General features: G+C 42.4%; 1 protein-coding gene across 1 annotated transcript; it reads right to left on the bottom strand.

Moving 5' to 3' along the window:
• Positions 1 to 97: 97 nt before the first annotated feature.
• On the bottom strand, positions 98 to 9,356 carry LOC127015026 (glutathione S-transferase-like). Its single transcript, XM_050894736.1, has 7 exons — positions 9,348 to 9,356; positions 5,843 to 5,956; positions 4,837 to 4,888; positions 2,915 to 3,047; positions 1,894 to 2,035; positions 810 to 941; positions 98 to 481 (listed from the first exon to the last, which is right to left on the bottom strand). Exons 2-7 carry the CDS (start codon positions 5,927 to 5,929, stop codon positions 362 to 364), a joined length of 666 nt encoding a protein of 221 aa, XP_050750693.1. The 5' UTR covers positions 5,930 to 5,956; positions 9,348 to 9,356; the 3' UTR covers positions 98 to 361.
• Positions 9,357 to 15,380: the final 6,024 nt, after the last annotated feature.

Below are 15,380 nucleotides of genomic sequence, written 5' to 3'. Positions count from 1 at the left end.
GCAACTCTTGGGAATGCCAGAAAGACAGAACCAGACAGCCCTTAGGTATATAAGTAGCAGCAAGAAGTCATTGAACAAACTGGTTTTGAGTGTCAATAGTAAGACTTTATTTCAAGTATTCTCTTAAGTAATTTAAGACATCCTGTGTTGTCCAGTGTACCCCCCAATTCAGTGAACTATTTCATTTGCTGGTATGCTCATGTAGATTTACCTTGGAAGTGTTTGCAGTAGGCTAAAACCAGTCCTGTAGCTAAGGAAAGAGAGATCAAAAACCTTTTCACTATTTTCATTAATTTCTCTTTGCCACTATCAGCAAACAAAAAGACAACGAAATAGAGTTTCTGTGGGTTTAGGTTGCTGCTCAGTGGAAAATTTTCATCACTTTTGGTACATCTTTTTCTTGTAGTGGTGGTTTCCTCTGGCTGCCAGGCTGCAGGAATTTCTTTATTGTGGGGATATTGCTTATTCTTGCTTTAAAACTCTACAAAACAAAACCAAAACAACACTGTGCTTAAGAACCATGGTAACTGTCAAACATTTAGATGTTATCCATGCTCTAAAAGTAACATTAGAGGTTGATCCTGCAGAAGAATCTATATGCTTCATCCTATTATGCTTTTGTGGCTATAGTGACAGAAGGCAGCAATAACCATCAGTATTTGAGGCCGGCTAAAAGTACTTAGGATATTTGATTTTGATTTTGTCTTTCACTTCTTTCCTCACCCTCACCCTCTCCCATATTTCTCAGCCAGTTTAAATCAGTGGTCATGCTTTGATTCATTGTCCATTAAAACTGTCCATTCAATTACCTGCAAGAGAGGAAATTTGGCAAGTATATCGGGCTTGCACTCTTCTGCCATTAAAAGGGTTTCAAGTAATTGCACATCTGCTCTGCTAAACTGGTTGCCGACAAGAAAGTCTTGTCCATGGTCTTTCAAAACCTAAAAACAGAGAACCAGAAGCAGATGTGATTTTTTTTTTTCTCTGTGTGACTTAATATGGTATCTTCAAAGCAAGGTCATACACTGCATGGAGTTATCCTTGAAAGAAGGAAATGCAGTAAGAACATCTGTAGTACAAACGATCTGACCACACTGTCATCCTAGGCATAATTTATCAGTCCTTTCTCTTCTGCATTTCTTTCTGGCAGCTCAGTTGTACCCCTCTTGCCTTCACTTCCGTAGCTCATGTAATCAGCGCTGCTGTGTTGAAGGCTAAGCTTTATCGGATACCACCATCACTGCAAATGCCTGTATAAAATTTACAAGAGGCTTAAGTTCAGCGCAGGGCATAGTAAGAGTGTCTTGGACTCTTTCAAATTATGGGCAGCTCCCTTACTTCTCACCTGTTTCCTCTTCAATTTTGGGAATATTGCATTGGGAGCTCTCCACGTGTAACCTGTGCCTCATGGTCTTGACACCCAGCTAATCCATCCTCCCTTTTGTTACGCAGGAGCTGTAATGCTTTTACACAGTATGTATGGTAGAGGGGGTTCTGCACTTCAGGAGGAAACTTTATGTAAAAGCTGATGCTATAGTGTCTTTTGTCTGAAAAAACATACAGACTGAAACATGGACATTTGGGGAGCTCAGTGTGTCCTGGGTTTTTACAGTTCTGCATCTCTTCCAGATTTGTAGTGCCTTCTGTCCCCTCTGTAGTGTTCTGCCTCCATCCTCATCCCAGCCACACCAAAACCACAGCATTTATATTTAAGTGGTAATTTTTCTTCTCTGTTTTCCTCAATGAAAATTGTTTGTGTAGATCCAGGATGGATTTTCAGGAAAACAACATCACCTGCAGTCACAGTCAACACATGCTACATGAAAAGCTGCTGTATCACCCTGAATCTAACTGTGAGCTGGGATATTAAGCTAGTACATCTTTGCCACGTACCTTCTCATAGGCTGGGAAGTATCTGTTTGTGGCCTTATCCACAATAGTAGCAAAATGTTGCTCCTTTTTATCGGCTGGTTGGAAAGAATGGATCATGAGTAACTCATTCAGATCTATTACTGCTTCCACATACATATCAATTCTGAAAGGAAGAGATCCAGTTGGTCAAGTCAAACACAGTAGGTCTGAATAGCACGATAGCTACTACCATAACCCCACTGAGATGTTGGGAACTCTCCGCCTCTTCTATCCAGCATGCATAGCTTGGAGCGGTTCCCCCCGGAGTGCAGTAGCTTTGTGGGGGGACAGACACGACACTGTAGGTGAAAGACAAGTGCAAAGTGCCTAACGAAAAATTAAAAGACTGTACCCCTTCCATTTTTCACTAGGGGTGATACTTCTCTGTATTAAGTTTTTTTGAACCTGAGTACAAAATTGGCATGTGTGTCATCCAAACTTGTGTTAAAAATCCAATCAGACATGGGAAGTTAAACAGTGGGTCTATACAATTCCTAAGAAATATCTTGACATGTGTTTACCAGTGCTAATTAACTTGAAGCATTTAAAAATACTTCAGGTCAAACCATGTGTCCTGAGCCCTGTCCTTTAATAACCAGTTATTAATTCTAATTCTAATTCCTGGTTATTAGAGAGAGAAGTGTTTTGTTTCGATCAAAGACATTTCCCTGAATTTGATGTGGTGAAAATGCCTGCTGCTGACAACTGCAGGAGAAAATGAAAAGCAGCATCAGTAAGACAGTCTGCCCTCTGCGCTCCTGACTCCTTTCTTCTGATAACTGTATTGACGTTTGATCTTCATGAACTCCCTTGCACCATGCCTCCTATCTAATCTAGCTGGTTATTACTGTTGTAGGCATCACCTGCAGTCACAGTCAACACGTGCTACATGAAAAGCTGCTGTATCACCCTGAATCTAACTGTGAGCTGGGATATTCTCGTGTTACAGAGAGAGGTAGTATGAACTGTAGTCTAATGAACAAAGGTGGTACTGTTACAGTACAGGGCTCTCTCCTTCAGGTCCTTCCCGTAGAGGTTGTACTTCATTGCTATGTAGTTGCCAATGGCTCTGCTCTGCACCATCTTCATTCCATCGATCTCTACCATTGGCACTTGCTGAAACAGCAGGGATCCATCTAGGGAAAAGGGGACAAGACAAGGAGACATTCAGTCTCTGAATGAGAACCATTAGTGGGTGTGTGGCAAAGTAACCACAGGTATTATTTTTTATTTAGAATCATGGAATCATTTAGGTTCTTAGGGAGAAGACCCTTAAGATCATTGAGTCCAACCATAAACCTATCACTGCCAAGTCCACCACTAAATCATGTCCCTAAGCGCCACGTCTACACATCTTTTAATACCTCCAGGGGTGGTGACTCAACCACTTCCCTGGGCAGCCTGTTCCAATGCTTGACAATCCTTTCAGTGGCAGTCTTCCTCATTCTCACAACAATGTATGGAAAACGCTTACCATGAAACCAAGAACCTTTCTTAGTGACATGTTAATAACTTAATATTATAGCAATCAGCTTCTTGAAGTTTCTTCAAATCTGAGGAAGCACCCAAATGCAGAACTTTTAGCAGTCAATACACTGAAAAAGACAAGTCCTGCGCTGCATGGCCCTGACTCAGATGATTTTCATGGAGATTAATACAGATGAGAAGGACTGAAGGATCTGACCCAGCCAGTTTCTGTCATGCTTTGGTAAGTATTATGGAAATCTGGACTGTTTAAGGGCTTGTCAACATATAATGTGAATATAAATGCATATAATATCTTTGTGACTACTATAGTGACTTTATACAATGGCATACATCATACAGGCGTGAAGCAGCGAATAATGGGTGGGTTTCATGAGATTCCTGCAAGAGCCAAATATCACTTGGTGTGAGACTGTAGCCATGTAAATCCCTTACTAGTCTGCAGAAGCCTTATTCTAGCAAGGAAGAAGTCAAAATACCTCCAAGAACTGATCAGAGAAGCGAGTCAGAGTATTTGCTTTATGGAATCATATCTCTTGACTCAGTTAATTGATCAGCTACATCCATCTTTGTATCCACTGTAAGGCAATCATGTGGAGAAACTGTCTGCTATTAAGGGCACATTTTCATTTATGCTTGTGTCTCAAAATACTTTTTGAAAGCCAACAGGTGGCAGGGGGATCAAGTCATTGTTCCTAAAGGAGAGCAGGACTGCAAATGCCAACACTAGCTCAGACTTCTTTGAAAAGCCAAATGAACTGGAAGAGCACAGACACGTAATTTGGTTTGGAGGAAATGCAAATCTCATGTTCACAAAGATGGAAGATAAAGATAGCAAGGTGAGTAGTTGCCTTGGGAAACAGGAATGCAGGTACAGGTTAAACTCAGAAATCTGGAACTCGTTTCATATGGATTATGAAACAACAACTTTGTAGGCAACTTAAAATGCTAATGAATTTCAAGATGATCTGATGACAAAAACCTGTATTGTTGTAGGACAGGAGGCAATGGGCACAAACTGAAACAAAGGAGAGTCAATCATCTGAACTTAAGGAAAGGCTTTTTTACTGTGAGAGTGGCTGAACACTGGCATGGGTTGCCGAGAGAGGCTGTGGAGTCTCCATCCTTGGAGATACTCAAAACCCAACTGGACACTGTCCTGGGCAACTGGCTCTAGGTGGCCTTGCTTGAAAAGCGGAGGTGGAGCAGACAATCTCAAGAGGTCCCTTCTGACCTCAGCCGTTCTGTGATTCAGTGAAGACTGAAGCAACTGGGTGGATGATACCGTCTAACACGTTGCAGTGTGCGTCTGTGATACCTCATGTACAATCCAGTCTTTATTTTCTTTTTAAGAGACATAAGACTACTTAGGTGTTCTAAGACAAACAATTATTATTATTATTATTATTATCTATTTATTAAAAAGTTAAGGAAGCTTACCCTTCTGTAACTTTGTCAGATCATCCTTTGTTTCCAAAAAACATTCTTCAAACTGCAGGAAATACAGAAGAAAAGTTGTGTTGTCACTGCATGTTTTAGCTTCTGCTTTGCATGAGACAGTAAGAGCACAAAGAGCTGTGTTTTGGGGAATTTTATTTTTAAAAAAATAAATCGGGTTTGGAAATGCTATCTTTAAAACTTTATTTTGCCTCTGTCACATCCTCTCCTCTTCCCTCTCACATGTGATTCATATTTTTGTGCAGGTGATATTTTGGGTAAAGCTGAGGTGACTGAAAGGCACAAAACCTTGTCTGCTGAGCAAACAATGACCAAGCCGCTTCTGTTGTCAGTGCTGGCAAGAGATGGTGCAGGGAGAGAGGAGGATAGGTAAATTCACACTGCAGCAGCAGAATGGTGGTATAGCTCCTTTGCCACAAGCTGGCAAAAGGAGGTACGAAGAGATCATGTGCCCCGTGCAGCTTTCTGGCACGTTGCCCATTACCATGACAAAAACTCACAGCACTTAAAACACACAGATCCCCACACTCCCTCTCCAGTTTAATGTCAGAAACAGTTAGAGGTAACAACAATTACTCTGCTTTTTATAATATACAGTACCTTCAGGGGTAAGCTACATTGTAGTAGGCATAATAATTTTTTGCTATTTTGGACATCGGGATTTAGCTGAAGGTCTTCAGAATTGAAAGTGCTTGACCCCTGTGATCAGAAGATAAGAAGCCAGATTCTGCTGCTGTGGTTTTAAATTTTTTCTTTCACTAGCTACAGGGGAGAGGCATTTGTGGTGCTACCAGTAGGCTTGGCACGTGATGCTTGGAAGTGAAATGGGAACTTGCCCCCTGCTTAGGGTAAGCTAGTGGTCATTGTTGGCTTGGTCAGCAATGCACTAAATGCAGAGCTTGAAACTGCTGGTCTGTCACATTTTTTATAAGGAACAGTAAAAATACATATTTGTCACATGCTCTTAGTATAAAAAACAGAGGCAAACCTCAACCCCGGCTGCTGCTAGTAGCCACCGTATTGTTTCCATTCGGCCTCGTCCGTTGAAGTAGTGCAGCTTGGGTTTCTCAGACATGTTTCCACGTGCCTGATTTCCTACTGTCTGGAATAAAGAAGTAATTTTTGCAAAATAAAGATTCAGAATGCTGGTTTTGAGTCTCTGACTGGTTCTCAAGCATTGTTCAAAGTTGTCTTGTTTGAAACCAATGATTTATGGTCCAAGACTCTCATCAAATTAGTAGAGGAGGTAAAAGACTATGTTGAGAGACTGCATTGTATCATTTTGCCTTAAGATGTCTTTTACGTGTGTGGGTTAGTTAAGCAGAACTCTGTACTGAGAGCAATTGGCCCATGTCAAGAGAACAAGCAAATCAAAACCCATTTGCATCCCAAAGTGTTCTGCTCTGACCAAAAAGCAGGGTGTGCGAGGTACACTGCTCTGTTTATTTTGGCATTATCTCAGGATACAGTTTACCATTTAATCAGACAGATACACAATATAACTCAGCAATTGCTGTGCTTTCTCCAGCAGCCATTATGCTCCATTATAAAGTGACAGGAAGGATTTTTTTTTCCCCATTGTAAGCATTCAATCTCATTTACAACACTCCCCGCTTCTCTCATTTCTTTAGGCAAGCACCTGAAGACATGGAATTTAATATTGTCTCTGGTAACATTAGATTCGCCTTTACCACAGACAGAGCTAAAGTGCAATACCTGCTTGGTCCAATTCCAACTCTGCTGGAATTTAAGGCAACAACAGTTTCTAGACAGACTGTCATCCACCCCATTCAGAACCAATGCGTGCACATCAGCAGCAAACATGTAGACAGTGCCTAGTTTATACTAGCTCCACAGTTATTAACACCATGTCATCAATAAAGCTGAAGCACTAACAGCAGCAAAAAGAAAATGGCTAAAAAACCCCATATTCCCCTTGTAAATAACATGTCATCTTCTCTACAATAGGAAGAGGTGGGTGAGAGGAAGCACTCTAACTTCTGAGGTCTACATTTCTTTTTCTTAAATCTGTACACCTAGAAAGCAGTTGATTAATAATTTAACATTTGATGCACATAACCATGTTAGTAAAGAAAGTACATACAAGTATTTAATCCATAAAACCCATTCACTGACTTAGTTTCAAGTACACTAATTCCCTATGCGTGTCCAAAATCCAAAAAGCTTACCTTGTACACGGTATAACTCACTCTAAGCTCTCAGTAGCTTTGCCTTGAGATTATATAGATCTGTGGCCCCTCCTACAGAGAGAACTGCAAACAGTTCTCTGCCAATGGGAAACTCCTATTTCTTAAACAAATAAAACCAATTAGGTCTGTTTAGTCATTTCTCACCTACAGAAAATAAATTCCTGACTAATGGTGACTATGTACAAATGTAAGATTCATGAGAGGTCATGATCATTGGGAACACATGTACCAGCAGAAAATTGTATGCTTCCTATCTTCATTGTTTGGCAACCTGCTAGCTAAAAAGTAATCAGAAAGGCTGAAAAGCTCCCATGATTTAAAAAAATACTGTGATAGCAATCAAAATTTTATTTTAATATTTTATGGTTTTTTACTTTTAACAGATTGACGCTTTACATAAGTCACATCAACTAATTCAGCTTGAATCCTTCATAAGCTTCCTTCCCTTCCTTAGTGACGGGATATTCCTTCAGGACATTTTTTCTGCTGAATTTCATTCCTGGACATAGAAGGTTTCTTTCGTTTCTGTCAAAAATGTTTCCCTGAATTTGACCTGGTGAAAATGCACCCCAAAGACAACTGTAGGAGACAGTGAATGAAAAGCGGCATCAGAAGACAAATTGCCCTCTGCACTCCTGACCGCTTTCTTCTGATAACTCTGTTGACTTTAAAGAGTCAATACAGCATAAACTCCCATGCACCGTCCTGCCTGTCTAATCTAGCTGGTTAATACTGTTGTAGACATCACCTGCAGGCAAGGTCAACGTGCTATATAAAAATCTGCTGAATCACCCTAAATGTAACTGTGAGCTGGGATATGCTTCTCGTATTACACAGGGAGGTTGTATGAATTGTAGTCTATCAAACAAAAAAACGAGTTGTTACAGTACAGGGGGCTCTCTCCTTCAGGTCCTTCCTGGAGAGGTACTTTGCTGCTATGTAGCTGAAAATGATCCTCATCCCATCGGTCTCCCCCACTGGTGCTTGTTAGACCAATGTGTTCCATGCTTGACAATAAAATAAGCTTAATTATTTACTTAGAGCTAGAACCAGAGAAGGACAAGGCATCAAAACGGTCACCACTGCAACGTCTTGTCTTTTAGGAGGTGCCTAGTCCCCAAATGGAACACTCTCTACCCTGTGTGGCACATGAGGAGAGCCAGGCTTCACAGAAGGGGACTCCTCACTGACAGCACATCCTATAGCCTCTGCCTTCTGGTTCAGGCTCTTTTCTTTCTTATTTCCCTCTGTCCCCTTCTTACATTTTGGGAGGTTCTTCTCTCTAGCCTCTAAAAGCCTGCAGCAGGGCTCAGTCACCTGCGCAGAGGTGTCCACGCCGCTGTGCACGTTCCAGAGCATCCGATGGCCTCCAGCTGCTGCTCCAGAGAGCCTGGCTCTGTGGCATGTGCCATGGCACGATGGCCAGCCCTGCAGGGGTGTCACAGAGAGCCCCAGGCGTCTGTACTAAGTGCAGCAGAAGCCCGCTCTTGGTATCGCTGTAGAAGCGCAAGCTGCCCACATTTTGTTTTCTGTTAACATCCAGCCTGAAATAATTTGTTCATATTCTATAATGAAACAGAACTCTGCATTAGAATGTTTTATTTGCTTGCTTGGGAAGTGACTGCTTTCCCCTCTAGGCTTCTGGGAGTGCTGACTTTTGCTGTTAGCACACGTTTTTTTAAGAGTAAAAGATCAAACTACACTGCTGGAAACAGTGTTTCCGGCATTGTTGGACAGACATGACTTATGACCCAGAATCTAGGATGAAGTGGGAGATGACTGAAGCTTTCCCTGCATAGACATGTGCACTGAGGTGTGTCTGGTAGTGTTTCACAAATCCAAACTCACTCTTAGGTAGCTTGGCTGGATTAATGATTTGTAGGCCTGGCCATGATAAACTCTAGGAGATATCCCAGTCTAGCGACTACTCCTACAAGGGCTTTACATCCACTGTGTCAGAGGACTGCAAGGTAAGAAAACATGAATTCAAGCATGAAAGTTAATCACAGTGTAGCAACTTGGGAAAACTCATCTCACCTAACTTTGTAGACACCTACATCTAGTCTAGCTGTCTAGTCTCCTTTAAATAGGTCTAAATTCAGGAGGAATCCCTCACCATACACTTGAGCTACAGCTGATATCCGAACTACTTGAAAGGATGCTGTCTTAACTGAGGCAGTTAAAAGTTTAGATGAAGCCAGTCCCTTCAGCCTTCCCATAGGGACAGGGGAGAGCAGTAGAAGTCTTCAGAGGATGATTTATCCCAACACTGACATTTCTTACCCTATCAGAGGTATCCATCAAGATTTCAGGCAAGTCCTCTTCAACACAGTTACTAGCCTAAATAAAAGTGAAAAATACAATACAGTCTGTCTCCTAACTTAACGAGGCTTTTGGAAATGTCACTTCACTGAGCTTGTAAAGTATTTTGGAAAATGCTACAGAAGTGTCATTTGTATCTTCCATGCCTGAAGGTATCTAATGTCTTAAGAATGTCTAGGTTCAGATTGACCATTGTCGTGGTTTAACCCCAGTCAGCAACTCAGCACCACGCAGCCGTTTCCCCCTCCCCCTCCCAGTGGGATGAGGAGGAGGAAAGCAAAGGAAAAAAAAAAGTAAAACTCGTGGGTTGAGATAAGAACAGTTTAATAACTAAAGTAAAATATAATACTAACAATAGTAATAATGAAATATAATAGTAATGAAAAGGAATGCAACAAAAAAGAGGGGGGGAAGGAAAAAAACCAGTGATGCACAATGCAATTGCTCACCACCCGCTGACCGATGCTCAGTTAGTTCCCGAACCGCGATCCACGCCTCCCGGCCAGCTCCCCCCTGTTTATATACTGGAATATACCCCTTTGGCTAGTTCAGGTCAGCTGCCCCGGCTGTGCTCCCTCCCAGCTTCTTGCACACCTGCTTGCTGGCAGAGCATGGGAAACTGAAAAGTCCTTGGCTTAAGATAAGTGCTACTTAGCAACAACTAAAACCTCAGAGTGTTATCAACATCATTCTCACACTAAATCCAAAACACAGCACTGTACCAGCTACTAAAAAGAAAGTTAACTCTGTCCCAGCCGAAACCAGGACACCATCCAGCAGTTAAAACTAGGGGAAATGTCAAAGATACCCTAATAACTTAGGAGTGAATATTCACCCCAGCTGCTGCTGTTGCCCACCAGCTTGTTTCCGTTTAGCCTCTTCCTTTAAAACAATAAGGTGTAATTTATTTTTTTTTAATTTGTTTTTTCAGACATGATACTGATTTCTTGACAAAGCACTGGAAAATGTTTTGTGTCATCAGGCTTTGTGAACTTTCCTCTTTACATAAAACGTATTAGAATTATGTTAATTTGGGTTGGAGCTGTGTTCAAAATTATGAGCCAATATTTAAAATGTACTTGCACACACAAATTGTTGTGCCTTATTGTATTAGCAGGGGACTGTAGAGAAGGGAGCCTCATCTGTGGCTAATGAGACCTGTTGGGATATACCCAGTCCTGCCTTGCTGCAGAAATAAAGTGCAGCTCCAGTGTTTCATATTATTTAAAACAAAGGTCCCATTTGTTGTTGTTTTTCTAAATTGGCGCTGCCTGTGTTCAGCACACCTGAAAAGTGCAGCTCCCACATTATGTCCCATGAAACATTTTTCCACACTGAATTACGCCTTCCGAACCCAGCAGGGTAAGTGTGCAATGTAACCATCTTACAAACACAGGAATATGTTTACAAAAGATAGCCTTGCAGAGGGAAGAGAGAAATTATAAGAAAGAAAACATCCTTTTCTCCAGTGATCCTCATGCTGACTTAACACTTGGCTTCAGGTATGTGAAGGGCATTAGGTGTTTTCCAAAAAATTTTGAAGAGCAAGTGGGTTACCTAGAAGCCGGCAGGTGTTCTCAGTGCTACTGAGCTTGAATTTTTTTGACCATGATGTATTTTTGCCAGCGGTTCCTTACGTGACAGTTTGAATAACAAATGCAAGACCTTGCCTAAGCAAAACCAAAACAACGCTGTGATATTCAGTGAAAATTAGTGACCATCTTTCTTTGACTAACATCAGCAGCTCCTGCCATCTCCATGTGAGGCAGACAAAGAGAAGGTTGTGAATGGGGTGTTACCTGCTCACTGTTGCTTTTAGAGCTCTCTCTCCACCTAACAGCAGGTTAAGCTTTCAGATTTCCTTCTAGTTCCCTCTAGCTGGCTCCCTTTCTCTCTCCCTCTCTCCTGCTTAGTTTGTAATCTTAATTTGTGTCTTCTTGGCAAATTCCAAACTGTCTCACTTACCTGTGATTATTCTCTATTTTCCCCTCCACACTTCCAGCCCCTGGACCTTTCTCCTTTCTGGATGTAATTCTCTCCCCACGGAGACAGTCAGTATGTAAGAATAGAAAGTAGCGTGCCATTGACAGGCAGGCAATATCAGGACTTCCAGAGCACTTCACACCTGAAAACCTTCTCTTTAGCATCTTTCCTCTTCTTTTCTCAGCTTTCCATCAGCCAGCACAGAAAGGATCCTAATATTTATAGAAATTCAAGGATTTCTTAGATCACTACTAGTCATGATTTCAGACTCCTCCTCTCTGAAACCAGGGTTAAGGGATTAACTTCCTCTGCAAGTATCCCTCCAAGCCCACTCAAGCAATAACACGATACAAACCAGCATGACTCCACTCTAAGGTCACTTACGGCCTAACGTGAAGGTGCATTGGCCATTTCAACATCTAACCTGCAGGTCCTCACTGTCCTAGAGGGAGAGATGCCAGCCATTTGACTCTGCTAGCTGTTCCTCCACCAGTTGTTGGGAATTTAAGAGTAGAAAACCGATGGGAAATACAACTTCTGTTTAGAAACCTGAGGTGGGCATGGAAAAGCAGACTTATGCACCAAGTACCAGAAGTCTGTATTTATCTGCCTTCTCCTGACAGTGACCTCCAGCCTTCTTGCTCCATGGAGCCTGGAACGTGCCATATGGCTTGTTAAACTGCTTGTACTCTCTGCCCCTACAGTTTAAGCCAATGTATGTCCTATACCAGCGGGAAATGCAATTGATTTTGACAGTTTTTTGTACCTCTTACAGAGTTAAGCTGTAAATAGGGTATGCTAGCATTTTTCCAGCATCCTTATTTTCAGAAGATTTACTCTCTTGTTTAGCTTGCCTGAAAGTTTGACAACACTAAGGGATGCATTTTTTTTTTTTAAATCCTGGTTACAAAAGTAATACAATTTTACAGGAGGGCCCTACCTTACACACACATGTGAATAACTCACATAAGTATACTTTCTACTTCAGTTCTATTTATGCTTAAAGTATAAAGGTGCACTTGAGTAACACAGTTCGCTAGCACTCACTATTTGAGTTATGTGCATAAGCACACACTTGCCCTCAGATGAAAAAAGATGAGTTTCAGTGTTTGCAGGTCATAGCCAAAAAGCTACACAATTGTATCAGACATAGTAGTAAAAGAATAAGTTGCCTCTGACAAAATGCAGAGCATATTCAGTTAAAAACCCCACTTCGTCTAGTTGCATCCTAACAGAAATAAATAATTAATTGTCCTTCTGTAGTGTGCTGCGTGGGAGGGATGTGGGGGAATGCTGGAGAGTGAGCAATCTGAAAAGGAAGTTCGTTCTTCTGTTTTCTCTCTACCAGGTTCATTTTCCAATATTTTTGTCTGATTTCCTTTTTCTAGACTTTTGTCACAGTAATATTAAGCATCAGATTTTGTTACTGACATCTGCTGGAACAAAGTTTCCTTCTGTGCAGATTCTGCTCTGCCACATCAGGCCCCTTCGCAAGGCAGTTATTGTTTACTGTAAATGTATATAAGCCCTAATATTTTTGTTTTTAAATCAATAGAAGCTGAACCTCTGTTGCTCTGTGTTCTGTCCTACAGCTGTAGAAATAAACCATCTCTGCCTTACCTGAGTCTGCAAAACAGATTGCGTGTTTCTTCCACGATGCTTCGTTCTCAAGAGATAATATATTTGTAACGTGCATGTGAAAAGCTGGTAAGATCATACACAAGGTTTGAAATAATTGATTTATGAAGAAAAATAATCAGTTGCGCAAGGAAGACTTTGCAGAGAGATCTTAAAAAAATCCAATTCACTCACAGGCCTTAATTTAAAGATGGTAACATTGACTACATTTTGACCTTTTACAGGTGTGTAAGCAAGTGATGTACCAACCAGCTCACACTAATTCCACTTTCACGTTCAAAGCCCATCCTGTTGCTCAGCGTGGAGAAGTAGCAGCCACAGGGATTGCATGGAGATGTACATCGCTGCAGTGTACACAGGTGGTGTCCCTGCATGGGCAGGTATGCAGTGGCTTTCTTCTTGGGACAGCACAGAGGTGCCTGGTGACACAAGGTGGCGGGATGCACCACAGCCACACGGGCAGTTTGCCTATGGCATTGCCAGCTGTTAACAAATAAGTTCAGGTACTTCTCCTGTAAAATCCAGCCTTCTGGATTTTACAGGAAAAGCAACTTCTTCCAGCAACTGCTTGAGACCTGCTGCTTTCACTTACTAGGGAACCAGGAGGAGACGAAGCACTGACAGCAAGGGTGACACAGGGAGGCTGGTATCACAAAGCTGAGGACTTGGGTGGCCTGCGGAATCACGGCTCGGAGCGCCTGGTGAGGGTGAGGCAGGCCGGCACAGATCCCACGTGCTGGCATGCCAGCTAAGTGAGGAGCCATCTCCAGAGGAGGTCTTTCCAAGACCTCCTGTGACTCCCAGAGGGTTAGGTAGTCACCACCAAATAGGATTGACAGTCTTGTGGAGCAAGGTGCCGATGCCAGCCACAATGGCTGCCACCACTGTGCCCAGTGGCTCAGTATTTGGAGCAGAGATCCAGGGTGAAAGCAATGCAGGTCCATTCCTCCCTTCAGCCTGAGCTGACCCTGACATCAGACCTGGGAGTCTTTTAGGTGGCTCATTCTTCATTGCTCACATTGGACCAAAGTCACTTTCCAAGAAACCTGAAATAGTTTTTTAGGATAGAGATAACGAGCATGACTCACTAAATGATTAGTGAACTTACCTGCACAAGGAGAGATTGACAAGAGAAATTTAGGCAGCTTTATTGCACCTTTAGTGCACCTGAGCTGTCCTAGCCATGAAATCTGCACTGCTCTGTGACCCCACTCCTCCCTTCCCCATTGCCACTCCGTGAATCGCCTCCACCATTGCAGACAGGCCTCGCTGGGAGGAGCTGTGACCACCTTGGTGTCACTGGTCCCACCACATTGCCACAAGGGCGGGTGGTGCCCCACAGTGCCACCGAAGCAGCAGCACCCTTAGGCTGCCCACATTTCACTCTGTGCAAAGTGACAGCTCAGGCTTTGCCCTCTGGAGTTCTCCGAAGATCACATGAAACATGAGGCAGTGCCAGGGTGCTGGAAGGCACCCTCTGTGTTACTGAATCGACAGCGGCTTGCTCAGCAGTTATTGCTCTGTGCCCGCTGCTCTCGCCCAGATGGCTCCCAGCCACAGTCAGTCCACGCCAGGGAACAGCCGCAACAGGCCCTTTGGATATAGTTACACAGCTTTGGGTAATAAGAGAGTTTAATAGTGCGTATATGGCCTCAGAGCCAGGGAATGGAGCCTGGTGCTTCTTGTTTTACTAGGACAAAGATGCAGCTGGCCGTTGGTGTCCAGACCTGGGGCTAGGAAGCAGCTGAGAGTCCCCCAAAATGGCAGACGAATGCATGGAAAGAAGCATGAACAAATATTGAACCTGAGTGATTGTCTGTTTGAGGATGTGGCTCTGCCCTCCCCATCCTTTGAAGAGGTTCATCACGTGAAGAGGTGCACAGACTCCAGTGCACTGGGAACAACGAACTAAGGTGCCTGGAAGAATCACATTAAAGAGGAAGAAAATAATGGAACATTATAAGAGCTGGTTCCTAGGCAAGACCTGGGAAGTGTGAGAAACCAAAGAGATTGGGCTTTGGTAACAACAGATTAAATTAATACTAAATTAGAAGTTTCACTCATACAATACCGTAAAAATAATGCAATATAAGTACTTACCAAAATTGCTTTTGAAACAAGTCTACTTTTTTAAAGGATAAGTGATTCAGTGAGTCTTCTTCTCTTTCATAGCTCTTATTCTGAAGCCTATTTTCATCCAGAAAAATATCTTCTTCAACAAGTTACATTCTGACAATACTAACACCATATTGGTCTTTTTCCAAATGAATAGATTCCCTACCCTACAAGTAGTTCTTTGCTTCAATACTCCTTTGTTTTCCTGTTTTGCCAAGCATTTGATATCAATAAAGACAAATCTGTCACATTGCCAGA

The sequence above is a fragment of the Gymnogyps californianus genome, chromosome 3, assembly GCF_018139145.2.
Source record: "Gymnogyps californianus isolate 813 chromosome 3, ASM1813914v2, whole genome shotgun sequence".
In the NCBI taxonomy this organism is placed as follows: Eukaryota; Metazoa; Chordata; class Aves; order Accipitriformes; family Cathartidae; genus Gymnogyps; species Gymnogyps californianus.
This window is presented reverse-complemented; position numbering and strand designations above follow the sequence as displayed.